Genomic DNA, 24,619 nt, shown 5'->3' on the forward strand with positions numbered 1-24,619 from the left:
CTTGTTCCACTTAAGTACTTCCACTAGGGAAGTAGTTCAAAGAGACTTCTTCAGTTTGCCTTTTAATTGACGATAAAGCATGATTTGGAGTGTTAATATGTGTATAGATGCCAACCATGCCGTTACCTCTGAATCTGAGTTTGTCTTTGAGATGCACGTGTTTTGATACCAAGGCTCTACTTGAGAAGGATCCTGTTTGATGAACACTGAAAAATTAGCTTAGCTACAAGAGTATTTTATTTTTGTAATTCAACTATTACAATGTATCATCAGTTTGAAATAATAAACCGTATAAAACACTAGTATAAACCGACGGACAGTATCAAACACTAGTAAAAACCAACGACTTCACGGAAATACGACATCAATCAGTTTGTGTCAATCGAAACCACAATCGCGTCTCATTCTACCAAAAAATATACAATTATTATCAATCAAACAAAAATAGATAGTCATATGTGCATGAAATAACCCAGTAATTAGTATTAGAAAACACAGAAGGATCAATTTCTCGTGTTAATTGGCTGGCAACATTCCGCCGGGACGCAGCGCTCACCCGGAGGTCAAATGCACTGTCGCGGGCAAACCCAATCCTCAGAATCGGCCATTGATCTCACCTTACGGCAGTCCTAAAATACGCTAAATATCATGTAAAAAGATCACAGCATTGCAATGCCGCGTCATCTGACGATATATAACGGTCTGGGTGAGGGGTATAACGGCGAAATAGCAATTAAGTGTATGAAAACCAAAGCAAAACGTCAAGATCCTGCGAGGTAAAGTCACGTGACGATCGGTTATTTTGCAGACCGACATCCCTTCATATTACAAATTTTTTAGCAAAGCAAAAAAATTTTTTTTTGTCGTGGTTATTAGAATATTAATTTACACTGTATTGCTTTGTGCTGACAACCGTTAAATTTACAGGCATTCGATTTCAACCTCCTACATTGTATATGCTTTAGGGTATGTTCTTAATTGAAGGAGTCTGATCCTTGCAAGAGGGTGTCAATACCAAAGAGTAAAGCGAGGATTCAAAACGAAACAAAATGAGTTAAAATCTGAAGAAATTGTTGACAGCCCATAATGAAATCGATGTATTGAGTAGATTACCAATGTATGAGAGTTTCATCACAAATACGAACTGGTTTTTTTTAAAGTAAGCCAAAAGCGGACAGACAAGCTAAAATCTAACGTAATCGTTAATAAATTACAAGTTAACAAAGGGATGGGCGACATGTTGGGTATCTTTTACATCCGCCCAATGACCTCACGACCAGCTGTCTTCGACCAAAGCAATTTATATACCTAAATAACCAAAGAAATACAAGGTAAACACAAGAAATCAAAGCTGGATCTACACTATTGAACGGGGGGGGGGGGTGTAACCTGATACTGTGAGGAATAATAGATCTCTGCCGGCGAGAAATTAAATGTCAAAGATAGTTATATACTAGTATGTACAACAATTGCAAATATGTATCTCCAACTAACTGGAAGTAACATCTTTTAAATGGAAAGATTTATGTACATGAGCATAGATAAAACCTTAATTAATTAAACCGTAGCGATTTGTGCCATGTCTTTATAAACGTCCATCTGTATACACTGGAAAGTGGGGACACTATAGTTTGTTGTCTATGGTTTTAAAAATCAGACCCAAAAAATCCAAATAGGAACTGTCAAATTTAAGGAAATAGAAGGAATAACTATCATTTCAAAATTTTAAAAACTGTTTACTTATCTTAAGTTGTTGTAGTGCGCTAAATATTGATTTACTTCATATAATTCTTCTTTGTTGTGAGGTAGAGTATTACCGTAGAATAGCAACAATGATCTAACCTCCTTAACAATTATATAATGTTATTGAGTGTTGAATGTGAAGGTGGACACGCATCATTAATCTTTGTGGTCATTTTCAGATTTTTTTTTTCAGAATTCGTTTCAAAACGTGTCATATTTTCTTCTGGGCAATGCTCACTGACGTTATCGTGATAGCCTTTCTGGAATCACTCGTCAACAGTTTGTACGAGCCGTGGGGCATTCACCTCGCTTGCTTGTTTTGGAAATAAATTCAGGAAAACCAAGGTAAGTGTACACGTTGCCTGTTTATTAATCTTAATGGCAGTACAGAAGCCACAAAGGAAAACAATAAAGCGATATATCCGAGATTGTTCATTAGCACAGGAAGCACAGGAAGAGGAATTACGTCATGTATTCACAGCTATAGACGCCTAGGAACGGGGCCGAGCCTCCACACCGTTTCCTCCCCACATCTAAGTCCCCGCCTGGAAATAAAATAACGTGACAGATCAAGATACATGAGCTTCCTTCTCTGATGAATGGAATCCTGCGATGTCTAACTAATTTTGAATAACAGTTCTTCAAAATTTTAGAACGAATTTTAACATCAAAATACGGTAAATGCTTCCACAAAAATATAATTACTCCTAGAAATGCAATTTCCTAATTCTAACATATTTGTCTTGTCTAATGATAAACTATTCAGAGAACAAAGAGACAGAGGCACAATAATTCTAATTTGACTTCGTAAGTTTGGCGACCACGGCCTTCAAGATTGCATTTCTGCCATTATGTTATGCATAGCTTAAATTAAGTGTTTGAAAATAAAATCACAGATCTTGAAAAAAGAAAGACAGTAACGCCAACTTGCCACCATCATTTGCATTATTCACTTTGTAACCCTACGATTCTTTTGTGTGAAGAAAACCGATTCTCTGTTTTCAAGTATCAACCATTATATGGAATATGAGGTAACAACAATATTTTTGATTAAATCTGGAGAAGCATCAAAGGCATGTTGTTATGTTTATCAAGTGGAAGTTGTAACAGAAAGTTATGCTTTCATGGCAAAGAACTTCAATAACGTCACGTGACCACTGACGACATAAGAGCCCCATGTACACCGAGTCTCAGATGACTGCGATAAGACTCTAAATGCTTCAGATGGGCTTTAATTAGCTTCAATATTAGATTCTTTATCGCTTCACATTCATAAACTGCTGCCGTCCTAGACAAACTCGCCGATCTAAATTCTGGTAAATCTTAAAAATCGGTATAAACAAATAAAAAAGGAGTTACTCGAGTTTCGTACTGAGGGTTTTCTCAGTCAAACCAAGGAAATAATTTGTTTAATCTTATTTACGTGTTATTGTTGAAGGAAATTTATCAAATCAAATTGATGATCTGATACACTGATACGTTTTTCATATAATTCATTACATTGAATTATTTTTATAGTCAATCATTTTTTTTTTTAGCTTTAATTAAGCTGATCCCAGCAAAAACACGAACTTGCATTTTCTCAGCCAGGTAACAACACGACAGGTGTTGCTTACAAGCCGGTAACATCAAAATTCTTACAAGAAATCTGCATAATGCCTCCTAATACCACAGCCATACAATGCCCAAAATATGAAGTATGTTTCTTTCATCAACGAGGAGTAAATTTTCTGTGTCTGTGAGAGGCCGCTTTAAGCTGTTGTGAAGTGTTTCTACATGCCGGGGGTTTCCAGTTGAACGCCTCGCACTTCGTGCACCTCCCCGTGCACTAACCCCCTCAGCCCCTCCACACAGTCTTTCGGGTTCCTCTATTTCCAACGTCACCTGCTCATTTTTTCCAGCTTTCCCAGAGCCAGTCCTCATTAAAATACAGATTTGATATTGCCATAGACCATTTAATGCATAATTTCATTCGTATAAAACAACCAATTACTATTAACAACTGGTATGGCTTCAGAGCGCCAAATAACAACAGCCGCCTCAGTATTCATTTTATTCTGCGTAAACTGGCAACCCAGTCTCAAATTATCGAAATGGACAACCAAGACAACGGGACAGTTTCAATACACCTCAGTTTGTTATTGTCAAAACCGACATCAATAACGTGTCCTTCTGTCAAATGACAAGATGAGCATCGACCCTATATCCTGACTAACCGCCACTCGCCGCCTTTTAGCCACGGATTGCTGGTCTCCACTGCCATGTATCTGGTTCATTATTCACAATTAATTCTAACTATCCCTATAACAAGGGCAATAACATGTAATAATCAATGTAATCAATGTAATCAGTGTAATAAGGACAGTCGCAGGATTCACGCTTGGTTCATTTTATACGATTTACTACGTGGAAGTACGATGATGTTGAAAGACTCTAGTTTATCAGGAGGGCAACTGTGCATCTCTGAGGTCCAAACAATCCCTCAATCACAACCATAAACTAATAAGAATGGGCAAATTGAAAGGTTCTCCTTAAAACAAATGGATACGTTCATGTTCACGAATCTACGTCCACGGGTTACATATCAGGCACGTAGAATTGGGGGGGGGGGGGGGGGGGGCGCTATGATATCATACAGAAATCAAGATTTTTCAATTATACTAGCTATAACAACACATTTGAATAAAGTTTTAAGAGTGTTGTTATTTTAAAGATCAATTCTACATGTATGTAAGAATCAAAGATTTATAAAAGGGTCTGGCCACGCATAGTCACCAATTTTCCTTATATTTCATACATGGACACACCGAGGTGTAAAACGCAAAAAACCAATAAAAGTTGGTTGCTATGGGTAACTGTTGCCATAGTAACCGAGACTAAAGATGGAAAAATAGCAAAACTTACCTAATTTGAAGCCATATTAGAAGGTTTTGCCCACTAATGTAAACTATCAAAGACATAAAACAGCCTTTGTCCTATTTTTAATTATTTAATTATATCAGAAAATTGATGGAGAAACCAATACTTTGAAATGTTACCATGGAAGCCGTTACAAATTTTTGAAATCAGTTTTTTGCGATTTTTTAATAAGCCGAAATGGGAAACTTATTAATTCTTACCATCATATCAATGTACATGTTATATATATATATATATATATTATAAAAATTGACATCCGTTGCTATGGCAACAAGGCCAAAAAATAGGAAAAAACTGAGAAATTGAAGATGATTTTGATATGCTTTAATTCCCGATTTTATTGCAATTGTTTTAGTTGGAACTTGTAAAAATATATCTAAATTTTCATTATATACCATAAAAAGCTTTGTTATGCAACACAGAAGTGTTGTTGCTATGGAAAATTAAGTTGCGTAAAAAATCACACAGAAATTCTTACTTTTAGAAGAGTCCATAGCAACGGCAGTTGTTTTTAGAAAATTTCAGATTTTTTTCAAGTGTCATTAAAATTAAGGACATACTTTATTTTTTCTCACCATTTGATTTTATATATTTATTCATTATAAGTGAATAATATCCATTCAAAGATGCTTTAAAATATTATAATTTTCCTTATTTTTAAGCTTGTTACCAGAGCAACGGTTCCAAATTTTCATATTTAAATTCTTAATTGCACAATCATAATAGTGTTTACCAAAAAATCCAAGATTTGCACTTTTTATTTAAATTAAATGAAGAAAACAGATTTTAAAATTTCTGTTTAGTAACCATGGAAATGCTCTAAAAATATGCGTTTCTCCATGAATTTTTTTCTTTCTTTTGAAAAAATGATAACTATTTACAAGAGGCCAAAACGGTCACCTGAGTAGCACATAACCCATACACAAACTTGTCGAGGATTCTCATATATGCATTTAATTAAATAGGTTTCATTCTGGAGTAGAAAAATTATGAATTTGTAATGGCGACTACTTCCCTGCCTGAAATCTTTCAAAAAGAACTATGAAACCTATAATTTTGGCAAAAAACTTAAAGATCTGGTCTACAAAATCATGAATTCAGTTTTCCTTTCAGGTGTTCGGGAGTAAAGAAGATAATTTTTAACATTATATGCATTAACACCTATACATCCATTTTGGCCCTGCCCTAGAGTCAAAACCCTTTCTCCAGGGGAAATGAAAATTAAAATTTTAGTAGAGGACTTCCTGGTAAATATAATTATAAGTCAGTTTTTAATACAGATGTGTGAGAATAGATAAGAAAATTTTTAAACATTATATGCATTAACACTATATTGCCATATTGCCCCCCCCCCCCCCACCTCATGTTCTGAACCCCTGACCCAGAGGCCATGAATTTCACAATTTAGGTAGAGGAGTTAGTGGACATCATAACCATTTATTCAGTTTTTTGCCCACATGTGTGGGAGTAAAGAAGAAGATTTTTTAAGATTTAAAACATTTTTACAATATGGCCATATTGGCCCCACCCTAGAGCCTGAACACCTAACAAAGGGGTCAAGAATTTTACAATTTTGGTAGAGGGCTTCATGGACATTATAACCAGGCATTTAGTTTTTAACAAATATATATGGAAGTAGAGAAGAAGATTTAATACATTTTTACTATATGGCCATATTGGCCCCACCCTAGAGCCTGAACCCATGACCCAGGGGTCATGAATTTCGCAATTTTAGTAGAGGGCTTCATGGACATCATAATCATGCATTTATTTTTAAACAAATATATATGGGAGTAGAGAAGAAGATTTTCTAAGATATAATACATTTTAACTATATGGCCATATTGGCCCCACCCTAGAGCCTGAACCCATGACCCAGGGGTCATGAATTTCGCAATTTTGGTAGAGGGCCTCATGGACGTCATTACCATGCATTCAGTTTTTTCCTCACATGTGTGGAAGTAGAGAAGAAGATTTTTGAAAACTTGGCTTTTTTTTTGCATATTTGGCCCCGCCCTTGGCACCCCAGGGGTGGTAGAGCCATGAATTTCACAATTTAGATTCTTCTTACCATAGAGATGCTTCACACCAAAAATGGTAACGACTGGCCTGGTAGTTTTCAAGAAGAAGTTAAAAATGTAAAATTGTTAACGCACGACGCACGGCGCAGGACGACGGACGAAGACCAATTGCAATAGGTCACCTGAGTGACTCAGGTGACCTAATAATATAGTCTACTCTGGAAACCCTAAGTTCTGCACATTACTCACAACATGTTCTCAAATAAGCACTAAAATGCCATTTTTACATCTTTACCCTCGGTTACCATGGCAACGGGACCACATAGCAACAAACAAATGGTGTTAGGCTTTTTTACTCACCAGTCTATCAAATTGTCAAGTATGAAGAAAATCCGTGACTATGCGTGGCCACTGAATTTTGATTCTTACATAGAATTGATCTTTTAAGAGTTTGAAATCATTTGAAACATTTTCTCCAATTAGTTTTGCATTCAATAAATTATTTACTGTGAAATATCAGTGCCCTCTGGATAATCTAAGTATGAAAACAATGTACTGTTTGAGAAGTTCTCTTTCTCTTGTCCTTGTTCTTGAACCATTCACTGAACTGGTGTGCATGGATCAGCAGGACAATGTCTATTACATTAAACTGTTTCATCCTTCCTTTAGAGTTAAAGGACAGATATGCACCTTTTTAAGCAAAATGTATGCACTTTCCAGCCATGATCTCTGGAGCTTGAAAATCACTTCCAAATTTTTAACCCATTTAAGTGCTGACCCCCTTCTTTTTTGTAAAAAATAAAATGAACACTTATATCCTTATTAGCAAAGATTGTGAAACAGTATCTTTCAGTCCCAGCTTCCTTTGACTGCTTCTGTTAAACGTTTATTTAGCATAGATGGGAAGATTTCCTAATCCAACAGGATGCAGTTAAAAGATGAAACCTTTGAAACTTTGATGATCATACAGAGCAACAACAATCTTGTATGAGTAATTATATTTGAACCTGACAGTGAACATGAACCTGTTGTTATGTTAAAGTGTGTTTCATATATTAAACATTTGCAACAAACTTTTACTTAGCTATACTTTTTTAAAACTTATTATTGACTTTTCACAAAGTAATTGTAATGGTAATGCATTACTTTACTCATGTAATAGTAATGTAATGCATGACTTCAAAAAAATTAAGTAATGGTAATTTAATGCCCAAATCCATGAATGTAATGCATTACTTTACAGTGTAATTCACCCCAAGCCTGGTCTACATATTTACATACATGTATCTTGGACGTGTACCCATTGTCTACATATATACTTATCTTGAACCTGTACCCATGGTCAACATAGTAACATATCTCTCTGACTTGAATCCATCGTCTACATATGAACATCTCTTGGATTTGAGCCCACTGCCTACATATTTACACCTCTTCAGACTTGAACCCATGGTCTATATATTCACACATCTTGAATTTGAACCCATGGACTTCATTCTTACAACTCCCTTTTACTTAAACCCATGGTCTACATATGAATATCTCTTGGACTTGAACCCATGGTCTACATATTTACATCTCTTGGACTTGCACCTTTGGTCTATGTATTACATCTCTGGGATATGAAGACAATGATCTACATTTTAACATCTCTAGGACTTGAATCCATGGCCTCCATATTTACATCTCTAGGACTTGAACCCATGGCATCCATATTTACATCTCTAGGACTTGAACCCATGACCTCCATATTTACATCTCTAGGACTTGAACCCATGACCTCCATATTTACATCTCTACGACTCGAACCAATGGTCTGCCCGTGGTTCACAGTATTACAGCTCTTGGATATCAAGACTATGGTCTACATTTTTACCTCTCTGAGGATAGAGTCTATATTTGACTGTACATTTACATCTCTCTGGGACATATTTACCCATCTGGAGCTTGAACAATTGGTCTCTATGACTAGAACCTAATCATTTTTATAGCCTCTACACTCAATATTTCACTTTGACATATCAATGGTACCAATAGCTGATACATGGACATTTTTAGTTAGACTTTGGAGTACTATTTACACATATGAACACTGAACCCTTGGCCTACAGGACTCTAGTAAATAAACTCTTGGTCTTTAGATTTACATTTCTCTGGTATTAGTATAAATTTTTCAACTTGAAACCTTTTAAAGATCTGATTTTTATGATAAAATCTAAATGAAGCTAATCCTGAAAACATTTTGCATCATTATTTTCATTAACTGCATCATATTGTTGAATCAAATAAATCTTGTCGCCAATATCTATACAAAATGATTGTCACTCTGTCCTCAGTTAATCATCAATACCTAACATATCAAATTATATTACTCTAATGGACGTTTAGGAGCTCTAGCCTATACATGTATTGTAAATCTCATTACTGTTCTAAAATGTTGAATGTTTAGCTCACTTCTAAGTTAGAACACTTTATGTCACAGGAAATTGCTTCATGTCTAATTTTGTCTTCCACCAAATCATAAGTAATAAGAGAGATGTGTTGTACATGATGCAATTTTTGGAACTCCCAGATTCAAATCAAGCATGCCATAAAATTCTAGAGTGAAAACAAAAATTATCCAAATCTATTACCTTGACTTTACCAAATTAAGCCAACCTTTTTACATCTTGTAATCCAAAACAATTTTCCAGGTAGAAGTTCTAAGTATGACACTGACAAAATCCCCCTAAATTTCCATTCTAGTACAACTGTACTGCAAAAAACATCAAGGCCAAAACCAAAACCATTCTATATTTTTTTTACAATTCCAATTTTGAAATATGCTTTCCCTTCAAAATATGTTTTGAAGGCCTAATTTATAACCAAGAATAAAAAATATCTGAAAAAATACTTTGAGGCTATGACTGAACTTCATTATAAGAACAAAGACCGAATTAAACGTCGACTACACCTCCAATATCCCACTTGTTCTATTTTACTAGAAAGGTCAAAAGAAAAAAAATTCATATTATAAATCTAATTTCTGTTCATACGATAAATAGATTGACAAAAACATAATTTGGTAAAACTGTGCAACAAAAAGTTCATATTAAGGGTGTTATTTACTCAGGGTTTGAGTTCTCAAATTCCGATTGTTAAAAAGTTCAATGTAATGAGTAAAATTTGTTCTAAACACAAAAAGTATTTATGAAATGAATTATTATTGACAAAACATTCAATAGTTTTACTTTATTATGGAATTATGCTCAAACAAAAATTGACTTTTTTTTGGCAGTAGTCTAATATTAAAAGTTAGGATTTTGTATTTAAGTCTACGTATTTTTGCATATTTTCCGATGGTTTTACCTCACTTATTCATTAAATTAATCTTATGGCACGAATAATAATAATATTGAAAAATGCTTAAAAACGATAAAAGACATCATATCTCAAAATTTTGATCATTGACCTCATATAAATTTTATGCCAACAGAATAAGGTCAATATAAGTAGTTCAATATCATAAATGTTTTTGTATTATCATCATTCAATTTTTGGTAAAATTGAATCAAAAATGGGTAGGGATTTGAAAACTGATAGAGGAAATTCGGACTGAATTATTTTTAAAAGTTGATGCTGAAATCTTAATGTTGTGTACTTATTTAGTGCCACTACCATTCGTAAACTGTATCTTATTTATAAAGTGTTTAATTATTTGTAATATTTTTATAATTAAGAAAATCTCATTCGTAGTGTAAAATTTTATGGGATTTTTCTTGAATTTTTAATTAATATTCAATGGCCATTAACTCAAAAAGTAGGTCATTGACCTACTTTTCTGAAAGTGAAAAATAACAATACAAGCAAAGGTCTATAACACACAATAGATGGTTTTTCATTATTATCAGTGGATTTTTTTTTCATTCTGAGTAAACGTCATCCTTAAATGACTATTTTCTGATTTCTTAGTGCAGTAAAAAATACCTTCTTCAGCACTGGGCGAGGAACGTTCATCAAATCACACAGGTTGTTTCGCACTGGTCTAATACTCTCTACCTCAATCTCATCATCCCTGTAATATCAAAACATGTACATACATCCAATCAATGGTGACAGATAAGAAATAACATTGTCATAAAAAAGGAAATTAATTAGAGTCATCATTAATACATGTATACACACATAATGAGAAATATTGCTTAGCCTGCTCGTTTTTATTAAAAAATAATTGAAATCATCACTTATCCATGATTTATTTGGATAACGGTATGAGCTGATGTTCGAGATGGTGAGCCTACACACACAATATACAAAATTTTTAGCTGGATTGTTCATGGGTGTCCTTATAAGACTGATAGCCAGCAGGGTGAGGGATCATCGCCCTCTGGGACCGCTTTGTTTCTCACCAGGTAAACTCGCTGAGGGTGGTGGTGATCTCGTCCAGACTGTCCTCGGGGACGATCTCGTCGTAGGTGACCAGGGCCTCGTACAGCTTGTTAGCTGTGGCCTTCCTCACCTACAACAGACAAGAGAGTAGGGCTCAGAAAGTGTGTCACCCACACAGGATAACCTGCCCAATCAATCACCTGCCTAGGGATTGGCTTAGACTCTCTCTCTCTCTCTCTCTCTCTCTCTCTCTCTCTCTCTCTCTCTCTCTCTAACAGGATGTAGATAAACAAAATAAGGACTAAATGAGATTACTTTCATAAATAATTCAAATTCTGAAATATATATGTAAGCAAATATATTCTTATTGAATTACAAATATTTTAAAGCTTTTCATGATAACTTACTACCTACAGTCATAAAAAGGCTTTGAAAAATTCTGATTAATATAATCTAATCAATATGATATGTGAATTCATCTTTAAGATTAAAAAAAAAAGAATAGGACAGCATGCAAACTTGCAAAGAAATTAATCATTAATAATTTTCATGATCAGATTATGAGATATCACAATTTCATAGTCATTTTTCATTTACAGAATATCTTGAAATTTTGTATGTAGGTGCATATTGCCATCAAAACGTATTTGACAAACCATGTGCAGTGGTTTAAGAGGAGTTGTGCTGACAATAACCCACCCAGGACTGACTGATTGACAGACAGCAAGGTCTAAATATTTTTGTATTGTTTATTAGTCAACAGCTGTACAGCTCATAGACATATACAATTAATATACACATGTTATAATACATATACTGGTCACTTGAAAAAGGCAAGTTTATACATGAAGTTTTCTGATTACAAAAGCATTCTTAATATATTTACCTAAATTGCACAAATCCTTTACATTTTGTGTTGACAATAATAGAATTAATTTAAAGACAGAGGGTTTAATATAATAAAACTTCTTAAGGAATTTTTCTCTTAAGTTACAGTAATAGGGACATTTCAATATAAAATGATATTCATCTTCTATATCTAAAGTACATAGAGGACATAAACGTCTTTGTAATGGAACATTGTTATATCTGCCAGTTTCGATGGTAAGACAATGGGATGATAATCTTAATTTACATATAAGTTTCTTATATTGTAAAGGAATTCTTTTTGTTAGATATGACTGCAAGGTACAATGATCAACTAAATATCTATAGATTGTACATTTGGAAGAGGCATTTATGTCAGCTAGTAAAGACTGTTTAAAATTATCAAAAATACGTTGCTTGGCGATCGTTAAAATAATTTCTGGCTTTTCAAAAAATTGGTTTTCCCATAAGTTCATTAGCCCAATACTTGTTAACATATTCTTGATCTCTGCAGCCCAGTTTTTACATTTGTTTTTACCTAAAGTTTCATTATACATGTTAACATAACATGAATTCAAAATGCAATTTCTTGATGATAAAAGTTTCATCCAGTATCTTAAAATACGTATTTTTCTGATACATTGCAGAGGCATTCTGCCCAATTCACAATAAATAACTGCATTAGATGTGCCCCTTTTAACATTAAGTATGTTTTTACAATAATTAAGATGAATTTTTTCTATATCTGGGGCAGAATGAAAGCCCCATACTTCACAACCGTAGTAAGCAATGCTTCCTACATAAGTGTCAAAAAGGGACAAAAGCGTAGTAAAATTAAGACTCATATTACAACATTTCCTTTTCAGTGCAAAAAGCGCCTTCATACATTGTAATGACAATTGTTTCTGCGTAACATGAAATTTGCCATTGTAATTCAACAAAAGTCCTAGATAACAAAAACTGTTCACTACTTCAATTTGTTCACACATATAAAACCACACATCTTCTGTTCGCAAAATTCCCCCATTTCTAAAAACCATTATTTTTGTTTTGTTTACATTAACCGTTAACGACCATTTCTCTGTATAATTTTCTAAAGTATTCAACATTGACTGTAAGTCAGCAGCAGACTGAGCAAAAATAACCATGTCGTCTGCGTACATCAGTAAAAATAAGGATAGCTCTTGTAATTCAATTGGAGTATTTCCATTGCTTAAAAATTCCATTTCGCAATCATTGACATAAAGGGAAAAAAGGAGAGGGGAAATTATTTCCCCTTGTAAAACACCAAGATTATTCACAAAAAAAATCTGATAACTTACCATCTAATAAAACACAAGACTTAATATTATTATAAAGTGAACGCAAAATCTTCAGAGGTTTACCTCTGATTCCATACATTGAAATTTTATTCCACATTTTAACCCTATCCACTGTGTCAAAGGCACGCTTGAAATCTACGAAGCAGCAATACAATCTACATTTTTTCGAGAGATATTTGTTCACAATTGTTTGTAATGCAAAAATGGTATCAACAGTACTATGAAATGGTCTAAACCCGAACTGTGCGTCTGTAATAACATCATTTCTCTCGGCCCATGACATAAATCTCTTATTCAAAATTGAAGTAAAAAGTTTTGTCATACAACTAATTAAACTAATTCCTCTATAATTGGCAGGATCAGTTGTCCCACCCTTTTTATATATTGGTACAATGAGAGACTCACACAGTATATGTGGAAAATGACCTGTTGTAAACATAGCATTAAAAATTGTGTGTACAAAAGGTACCAAAATATCCTTGAATTCAATGAAATATTCATTAATTATACCATCCAGTCCATGACTTTTACCTGGTTTTAAAGTCTTTATAGCATCTTCAATTTCATTTAAAGATATGTCACTTTCTAATTCTTCAAAAATTACCTCTTTTTCAACTACGACCATGTCATTTCCCACGGCTGTATGATCAATACAAGAAAGGGATTTGAAATGATTGTGTAAATCTACAAGTGAAACATTTACTTTGTTAACTTTTCTCCTACTAAATTTCAAAAAAAACCTTTAGGATTAGATTTAGATTTAGATTAGATAGATACCCCCTCCTCCCCCACCCCCCCCCCCCAAACTTGTTGTGTGGGGGAAATAAAATATTGTGACCTCCAGCATTTAAAATGAATCAATTGTAAACTCAAGCAATTTTTATTATGATCACTTCCTTGTATTTAATAAAATAAAATGGACATTTACATGTATCATCTTTTTTAAAGCACAGTTTGATGTATTGCTTCAGAGGAAGATCAGTAAAGTATCTCACAGATCTTTTAAAACTTTACCAGTAAATAATTGCTGACTTGTTAACTTTAAGTCATACACCAATAAGTAATCTAAAAAGGAAGACCTCTGGGCAAAAGGTTTAAGTAAGGATACATGTGAATTAAGCAAACTTTTAATCTGACTGATATTTGATAAATGATCATAAAGAGTTTAGAGGATAATTGCTGTAGATTTAATACTGATCAGGTGTATTAGTGATCTATAAAGTGATCCATAAAGATGTCCAGTTTAGATCTGGAGAACGTCTTTACAGGATTAAGCAGTCAACGACTTCTCTTTCCTAATCATATCTTATTCAAATAATGTTTTATAACACTGAATTTGGACCCCCTGGCATATTAAAACCGAGGGTCTAAGGGAGACCTCATCCCACATTCCCCATTTTTTTTTTTTATAACTAAATTCCCTGTTTTAATTTGTTTGTCAAAAGTTTTAAGATAGGTCAAAACCTTTGCTTCAAACATGTACAAAAAGTCAGAGGTAAACTTTGAAACTCTTTCATGCAAGTATCATATACCAAATATTGAAAGTATTTTCAGCTTATTTCTATTAACTTATCCAACTGTACCAAGTCATTTTTATCTAATTTCAAAAAAATGTAATTCTGATCTTTACCTAATATGTTCTTTCCCCATAATATGGAACATTTATATAGATACAGATAGATGTATAAAACAACTAGAGGCCATGGGGCCACATTGGTCACCTGATAAAGAATGGCCATAACAAAAATGATGGCACTGAAATTCTTTTCTGGCCTTACGGGGTTTTTTTTGAAGATTTTTAAAGTTATTTTTTAGTTTATTCCTTATACAAAAATTCAGTCTTCCTTTGTGACCCCCCACCTTATTCTGTTTTCCTTCATCTTTCTGAATCATTTATTACACAGATGTCAATAAAAAACAATGTTTGTTCAAAATTAATTTATACAGATTTCTATAAATGATAAACAGCAAGCAATTTATATTAAAAAAAATAATAATAAAACAGTGGAATGTGAAAATATCAGCAAATTTGGCTGTACACAAACATGTGCTTTCTTTTTGAGACAAGGTCACTTTATAGATAAAGAATATGACAATAGATGTCAATGAACTTGTTTTATGTGATTGTTAATTTATAAAATTCTCCATATCTAGACAGATTATCAAAGGTTTTGAGAATAATGGCTATAAACCTCATAGGATTATCATAGGTACGCTATTCCAGCACGATGATCTATAATGATAACCAGTTTCATATGGATTATAGGATTATACAGTCACTCTTCCCTAGTCATACTTCATTTCAGTGTTGTTTTATAACACCTTGTTCCACAATAAAACCAGTACGTCATGGGAAGCCTGTTAACCCCTCTCCCTTCCCATTTTTTCTTCTAAAATTGCCTGTTTTTTATCTTTCTTGTTTTATTTGCTTGTTCATAATATGTCACACCCCTTTCATTAAGCATTTGTGTAAAAAGCAAGAAGTAAACTGTGCTATGACTGTGCAGAAGAGACCTACCCTGGGGTACTTATGACACAGGAACATGGTCAGTTGTTGGAGAGCCTTCTTCCTGACTTCCCCCTCAAACTGCAACAAGCCGCAATATCTGTAAGACAAAAAAAACAATGGGATCAAAAGCTACAGTAGACAGCATATAGCCACAATATCTGTGGAACAAAATAAGCAACTGGTAAACAAGTACAGTTTGCTGTTGATAGTTGAATAAGTAATACATCTAAAATATACTATTGATTAGCAGCGTAAAATTAGAATTCTCTTAACAACATGACACACCTTGACAACTCCTGATTACATAACCAGCCTATAAAGATTACCTATTATATCAACAGCCTAAAAAGAAGACTTTTTTTTACATTACAGGTCCAGTAGGAATACCTTGTTACAAGAAGAATGTTATATAACCAGCCTAGTAAGAATGCCTTGTTACAAGACTGTTATACTAGCAGCTTTGTAGGAATACTTTGTTACAAGAAGACTGTTATATTAGCAGGCTTGTAGGAATAACTTGTTACAAGACTTATATTAGAAGCCTTGTAGGAATACTTTGTTACAAGAAGTCTGTTATATTAGCAGCCTTGTAGGAATAACTTGTTACAAGAATAATATATAACCAACAAGTAGGAATATCTTGTTACAAGACTGTTATATAACCAGCCAGTAGGAATATTTTGTTACAAGACTGTTATATTACCAGCCAAAAAAGAATACCTTGTTTCAAGAAACTATAAAATTACCAGCTAGTAGGAATACTTTGTTATAAGACTGTTATATTACCATCTTGATAGGAATACCTTGTTACAAGAAGACTGTTATATTAGCAGCCTAGAAGAAATACCTTGTTACAAGACTGTTATATTACCAGCCTAGTAGGAATACCTTGTTACAGGAAGACTGTTATATTACAAGCCTAGAAGGAATACCTTGTTATAAGACTGTTATATTACCAGCCTTGAAGAAATATCTTGTTACAAGACTGTAATATTACCAGCCTAGTAACATTGTTACAAGACTGTTATATTACCAGCCAAGAGAGAATCCCTTGTTACAAGAATGTTATTTTACCAGCCTAGTAAGAATACTTTGTTCCAAGACTGTTATATTACCAGCCAAAAAAGAATACTGTAGTGGAATCATCAGATTTCGTGGTGGCTAAATTTTTGTGGAATCGTGGCTGCCTCTTACCAACGAATTAACATCCTCCCGAATTATTGAATATGGGTTATAAAGTCATATGACCTTTAGGAGGTATTAAATAATACATGAAATTACGTCCCCACTAACCTGTAAAATTTGAGCAATCCTTGAAAATTGGCCCCCATGAAATTTAATGATTCCAGAGTACCTTTCTTCAAGAATGTTATATTACCAGCCAAGTAGGAATGCTTTGTTACAAGAAAACTGTTGTATAACCAGCCTAGAAGGAATACCTTGTAACAAGAAGACTGTTATATTACCAGCCTAGTAAGAAAACCTTGCTACATTATATACTTTACAAAAATAACTAATATAGATTTTAATATAAATACATGTAGTGTTGTGTCACATCACCATATAATCATCAATATGGGAACCAGATGGACAACTAAAGATTATCAAAAGTTCCTTATCAAACTTTTGTTGAATTTTGAATTTCATTCATACAGTACGTATTTCTGCATGTAACATGATTTGTCTTATAAAGATTAAAGATGAATTCCCTGAATTCTCAGAAACAACTATCTCATAAGATAGATGTAATTCACTCTTACCCCAAAGGTGAAAGAGAAAGCTAGCCTTATTATAATAGCTACCTATTATGTATAGTGATGAATTTTTAATTCATTTTGATAAAAATCTATATTTAGACTACTACTTTGATTAGATATGAGATATTTTCTTAGGATACATCAGATATAAAGCCTGATTGTTTTTTGCTGCATAAAATAATTATAATATGAAGTAACTTCAGCACATCAGAGGATGTATACCTGGTATAAGATACCATCAGATGGTCTTCTGCCGAAGTTCCAACAAACATTCTTGAGAGTTGACTGAGATCTTTAAGAAAGTCAAGATATGGAAATATTGTATTGCTTAGCATTTCCACTGCTTTACGTATCATTATAAGAATGAATAAATGCATCAACTTTTAAATACAAATGCATCAGTTTGCAACTCTGCAGATATTTGGCATTACAGTCATCATGCTTCAGTAATTCTGCATGTGGTAAAAGCCAGGAGGAATGATAGTGCTTGGTCATGATAAATCATGGAGGACTCCTCTATATCATGCATTACACAGCAAGATGTATGTTTACTAAGAAAAGATTACAAGATTGAACTGTTCAGGAGAATGTCAACCTTTCTCTGAGGACCCCAGCCTTGCTTTGGTGGATTAATTATACAGCATCCCGAGTCATTACCGCATGGCAAGTCGTAGATTACAATGAACATGACAGACAACCAGATTTCTGAGCAGTGACCCTGTTTCCTTGGAAGTATATGTCTTCTGTCCTCGTTTGTCTTCTGGTTCAGTCCAAGGCGAAGTCGCTGAGTGGGGTCACACTGCTTCTCCACAATAGTCTGTGACCCCCATCCCACAGCAGATTTAATTTCGACAGCATAAATTACTGCTACAATTAACATACATCATTGTCTGTAAAGAGAAGTCAGGGGTAAACCGTCTGTTCAGTGCTCTGTGACATTCAGATTGATATATAAAGAAATCAGTTAATGCAAACACACCAATAAATTAGTGCCACCATGAGGTGGGTAAACCTACTAATTTCATCCACACTAAGACCATGACAACACTGCATTCCTGTCCTCCATCTTCATCAGTATTTTAGGTGGACCAACTGAACCAATATGCTCTGAACAAGGGTTTTACATAGAGAGGTTGTTACTAAGACCTGAACCTTTTATCCATAGAAATAATATAAATTTACTGCACACCCTCTACCAACAGGTACTGCGAAGTTTTTTTCAACCTTGACCTACAATTCCCAATGATGGACACTGAAGAGGTGAAATTGAACCAAACTAGGTCAATTTTAAGTAATTTAATTTGCTGCAGACAAATGAAAATGGATGGACAGATGAGGGTTGATGAAAACAGACTTAAAGTTGTTTCAGAAAGCTGCTCATTTTCAACAAATTTGAATTTCAACTACATGTATTATGTATTATATGTTATTGCTTGATTGAAATTTGGTCCTGCTTCCATTGGAAATGAATATCAACATCTGCCTGGTGAGTGGTAGAATTTTAGCAGTAGATAGGCAATGTTTGCCAGCAGTCATCAAACCAAATAAACATGTTTTACATGAATCTTATATGAATATTTCCTCATGGTGAATATTTTGCTAATATCTATTTCAGAGGTTCATTCAAACAATAATACAATTCTAGAAGTGACAGGAGAGCTATTAGGCTCCTTTTGCCCCTGGCAATTCTATTTTAATTACTCTTGACAGGAGGGCTGACAAATCTGTTTTTGTGTAAGATGACAAGAGATTTGTAATTCTACATTCTGTTTAATTCAATAATTCATTAATTTCATATTCACAGTTTTTTTTTTTTTATTTTACTTCTTTCTACATGCCTCACACATCCTGATATACAACAGGTATGCTACCGGTCGTTTTCCTAGAAAAACGTCACCTAACGAAACATCCTTACTGTGGCTACTGGACCACTGTCTACAATGATAAATCAATGTTGAGAATAGAGATTGCATGCTTTGTTTCTGTGAAAAGTATACAAGTATTTGTTACTTATCACTTCACCCTGAGAACTGGAGGAAATGAGATCCCTTGTTATATAAATGTAGTAAAAAAGGAAGATACAAAGTACAGCTAGACAATGGCATTAACAATTCCTCACTTTAGAAAACTTGACGTACATAAATATATTTTAAATTGCTAATTTTCAAGAACTAAAAATGCCACAAGCAGGTAAAACACCTGGATCTATTTTAAAGCCAATTGGCAGGTTTTTTATTGGGATATTATTTGGAAAAAAACCAAAGAAGATTGAAAAGGAAAAGAGAAGATTGTAGGAGAGAATCTCTGTGTACATGGTGGTAATTGATGAGATTTTCCTTTGCTTATTCTGCCTTTATTTATGAAACTTATCAATGTCACTTGTATTTTCAAAAATACATCTGGCTGTCAGTAGTTTGACTTAGCAAGGTAAGCTTTATGAAGATGAATAGTGAGAGTTATTACAGAACACAAGAACCAACGTTTAAGGACAGCTCGACACTTTCATGTCGCTACCATTAAAATTTAATTGTGATAATATATCATCTAAAATATAGCAAGAAATCAACAGCTGTTGATTCTGCATAAGAATATCAATTAAAGAATGCAGTTCTCCATATTTCTGACAGACTTCATATCATAAAAAACAGGATGCCCATGGGCCATTTTACCTACCTGAGCAATAATTTCCAAACTTTATTCAAATATATACCTTAATATTTTTTACTATGTAAATCAAATTTGGAACCCCTCCTAATTGTGGGCTTCTTTGAACAACAGAAATTATGGTGTTGTTTTTTATTTTTTTCTTTATCGTATTTTGCCAAATACAATACACAGTTATGTGTAAGATGTGAAAAATGTAGTTTAGGTGTATACTACGCACCAAGACTTTTGACCAAACTGTCATAGTATGCATGGAAGAGTCTGCAAGGAAATTTTAAAATACTGAAAATTTCACATTCAAGATAATGTTTTTGATGCAGATTTTTAAAAAAAATTGGACACTCTGCAGGGTGCCACGATGTTTTGATTATTTCTTTGCCCAAAGGTGATGTCCGAGACAATCCGCATGAATTAAAGCCAAGAGCATATGTGTAAAACAAAAGCTTTGATAGGGCTGCAGAGGCGTTAAAAAATAAAGGTGAAAAGAATCCTCAATGAGTTGTTTGTTTAAATAAATAGTACTTAATTATGTGTCTTTTTTAAAAATGCTGATAATTTTTTAAAAGAATGATGAGGTAGGCTAACTCAGGCCCAGAACCAGGATCTATTGCACAGATCTATTTAAAATAAAATCTGTAGTGGCGGCGTACACGGAGATGGTGAATACACAGCTCTAATTGATGAATAACCAGGATCTATTGCACAGATCTATTAATAACATCTGTAGTAGCGGCGTACACGGAGATGGTGAATACACAGCTCTAATTGATGAATAAACAGTTTAAAACAGTTTTAAATGGCCATTTGAATACAATTTATCTATCAACAAATTAAGAGCACAAAATTTTCTGCTAAATACGCTCCAACAATAATTGTTTTAAAAAAACAAAGTAGCATTTTTTTTTCAGAATAAAGGCTACAAATACTTAATAAATTATGATAGCCAACACTTTACTTGTTAAAAAAAAATTTTAAGTTCCATTGTGGTGTAAAATATGCATCCCTTTCTCAAACAGAAATATATATTTTTTAAAGTTTTTAAAAAGTATCACATTTGGCAAAATATGTTCACTTGTATCCATACATGTTAACTCTACCGATTTACGCGGAAGTCTACCGCTTTTTAGCTCTGTCATTTATTTTATTAAAAAATCTACCGCTTTTCTTCAAAATACGTTCCTTGTCTTGATAGATAGCCATTTTGGAAGCCATTGTGGTCAAAAAATCTTGTCGGGTTTGAAATTAGCGCATGACTTTGAATTGGAGGCACACAAACGCTTTTTCAAGCCAGTTGAATGATAAGTTTTCAAGCATGTGTTTTACATTGAACAATGAAAGAAGCCACTTCCCGTGATAACATTAGTTACAAGACATGTCGATGTCGTCCTTGCCAAGATAAAAGAAGCTTTGCAGTTCCACATGTGGCTTTAACGATGACTAAATATATCTTTTCACTTGGCCATAACAGAAAACTTGACTTGCAGTTTATTGCAATGCTGCATGATTTGTGATAAGCATGTAAACATCATTTTGATATTGAAAAAGAATGTATGATTTCCTACAAGTTCTTACTTTTCTTATATGTTGAATTTTGGCAACTTAACCTATTTTTTCTGAACCAAGGCAATTGTTAAAGTCTCTGCACTCAAATATTTTTTCCTCTAAAAATAAATAGCTTTAATACGGTAATCAATATGATGGTAAATGCATGCAAACATTTTTATTGCATATGTTGATATTACTAAATTTCAAAAGTCTTATATTTTAGTTGATATCGCTAATTACTAATCAGAAATCCTTACTACATTTGTAGTACATCAAAATCTATGCAGTGAAATATACGCGAAAAAAGACTGCGCGCAAAGCTACCGCTTTTCAGTTCAAAAACCTTTGATTCAGGTGAGCCAAAAAAGGTAGCACTCCAAGCTTTAGAGTTACCACCTCAGCAGAGTTGCTGACAAGGTAAATCTATGCAATCTTACAGACCAAGCAATTCAGCTTCATAAGGTTTTGACTTTAGAATTCAAATTCTTATCCTGTAAGAGAATCTAATTAGAATTGAGTGTTAAATTTGTTTGCACTTGATGAATTATCCAGAATAAGACCACAATATCAATTTATTGTTAAGAGGCCCATCACTGGCCTGACTGATAGTTCATAAATATGCATGTAGTTAAAATAGATCATTCAAGTGGTTTATGCATATAAACAGAAAATTTAATTTTAACAGACAAAAAGTGAAGATAGTAAGGTTGTGTAATTGTAAGCTCTTGTGACTTATCAGCAAAACAGAGTTTTAACAGAGATTGGACTTCTAACAGAGTAAATCATGGAATCTCTGAACTCTAAGAGAGTGTAAAGAAGAGAGATACTGTGGAATCATTTAATTTCATGGGGGCCAATTTTCGAGGATTGCTTAAATTTTACAGGTTCATGGGGACGTAATTTCGTGTATTCTCTAAAACTAACAAAGGAAATATGCCTTTATTACCTTAATTTATTAATTCGTGGAGGATGTTAATTTGTGGATGAGAGGTACCCACGAATTCCATGAAAATTGAGCCACCACGAAATCTCATGATTCCACAGTATTAGATTTATGCTTTACCACTAGAACATGAGTTTTTTCAGAGTCATGAGAGTAGACACACTACACAGGGCTAACGACTAAACCACAGAGTAATATCGTATTATGGTTTTTTTCTGTGTTGTTTTTTTAAAAAATCCACAGAAATTAAAGTAGCAAAATATTCTTGAGTTATTCACTAAATGCAATGCTAACTGTGATACTGGTTGCATTCTCTAATGTGGTCAGTATGTTACTCAGTTGTCTGTACACTGTAATTACCCCAAATTAACTCGTATTATCATTACAGTTTACTATCATATGGGTAGAACAGTTTGTGCAATTCAGACTTACTATATATGACACCACAGACTAATATTCTACTGAATATACATGTATCACTCAAAAAGTAACAAATGATCAAACATTATTTATTTTCAGGTTACACATATCAATCTGCATGTGTAGATAATGTATTCCAAGTGATTGTATAAATTCATTTGCAAATCTCGTTCAAAACAACATCAGTCTTTAATGATAATAGCCTAATTAGAGGATTATTCTTAGATAAATAATCACACAAGAAAGGTGTCAGTCAAGTATTTTCAATTATGATCGGCCTAATTGAATAATGTCAAACGTTTCAGTCAGTCAAATATAAATACGCAATTTGATTACAGGTCACATAATGTTAAAAGATTTTATTTAATCATCATTTATAAATTTCGTGCACATTTCTGAGCTACATAACTCTGATATACAATAAGAGACAAATGCATCCTTTACCAGAAATTGTTAGATAAAAATTGACCACACAACAATTACTGCGACTAGAGTCAACAGGAGGCTGATTATGTAATAGAGAATTATCAATGAGAACCACACCCTCATTACACACAGTGTCCATGGTTATACCCCAGCGGAGTCCCGAAACACACATGAAAGAGGGAATCAATAATTGATACAATGTACAATAAGTACTATGTTAATTTATTGAAATTTTCTGTGGTCTAATAGAGTAGAAAAAATTGGAAACACAGAATATAATTCGAAACCTTTCAAGGTATAAACTGCAAAAATTTTGAGTCGTAGAAAATACCCATCATATTGTAATAAAGAGATGTGACTTTCACTTTGACGCCAGCGATGGTGATCTATCATCAAAATTCAAAAGTCATTAGAGTTTAAACAGAATACCAAGGTTGGACTTACACTTCAACGCTAGCGATCAGCTTATGGGGATCTCCACTGCGTGTCACTTCAGTCTTCACTATATCTATCACAGACAAGGGAAACTGGTGTCTGGAAAAAAATTGAAAATTACAGTTCTTTTTCGACAGATTTTTATCCAAAAATGAATCTTTATCATAATTCACAAATTATTTCTAAGTAGACACCTTCACTTTAATCAATCTTAATGGTATAAATTATCTTAAAATTTTCAATCAAGAACTAAATTTAGTTCTTGATAACAAAAACTTGTTAAAACTACATGTTTATTCATTAATAATAAATTTTTGTAAAGAGGAGTATAATTTTTTCAGGCTTTCAAAATGTATTTCCTTAACAAAGACAATACACTCTGTATCTGTGTATCACTTACTGGTTCACACCAGAGAACACATCAAAACAACCTTTCGACAAAAGCTGGTCCAGCATCTTCAGCATAGGAAAGGACACCCTACAGGCGAAAACAAAACTTTGTTCATCATTCCCAGGATTCAATGCAGTCAATCATTCACAACAGTCATACATTTACGTTTTTTAAAATATTTCATGTAAATAAGGTATTTTGGGGGGTTAGATTTTAGTAAATTTTACATTTTTTAAGTAAATGTACCAATTAAGAATAAGATGAAATTATTTTGACATAAAAAATAATT

At 33.5% G+C, this 24,619-nt stretch overlaps 1 protein-coding gene across 1 annotated transcript in view; it reads right to left on the bottom strand.

The window, feature by feature from the left end:
• Positions 1–2,089: 2,089 nt before the first annotated feature.
• The window catches only part of LOC105325606 (tubulin-specific chaperone D), a 37,299-nt gene continuing 14,769 nt past the window's right edge, over positions 2,090–24,619 (bottom strand). Inside the window, exons 31-36 of the mRNA XM_011425240.4 lie at positions 24,340–24,417; positions 23,949–24,038; positions 15,759–15,846; positions 11,072–11,181; positions 10,650–10,737; positions 2,090–2,288 (exon numbers count right to left, since the gene is read on the bottom strand). Of these exons, the coding sequence (XP_011423542.4) occupies positions 2,277–2,288; positions 10,650–10,737; positions 11,072–11,181; positions 15,759–15,846; positions 23,949–24,038; positions 24,340–24,417 (466 nt within the window). The 3' untranslated portion in view covers positions 2,090–2,276. The remainder of the gene's footprint in view (positions 2,289–10,649; positions 10,738–11,071; positions 11,182–15,758; positions 15,847–23,948; positions 24,039–24,339; positions 24,418–24,619) is intronic.

Source organism: Magallana gigas, chromosome 7 (assembly GCF_963853765.1).
Source record: "Magallana gigas chromosome 7, xbMagGiga1.1, whole genome shotgun sequence".
Classification (NCBI taxonomy): domain Eukaryota; kingdom Metazoa; phylum Mollusca; class Bivalvia; order Ostreida; family Ostreidae; genus Magallana; species Magallana gigas.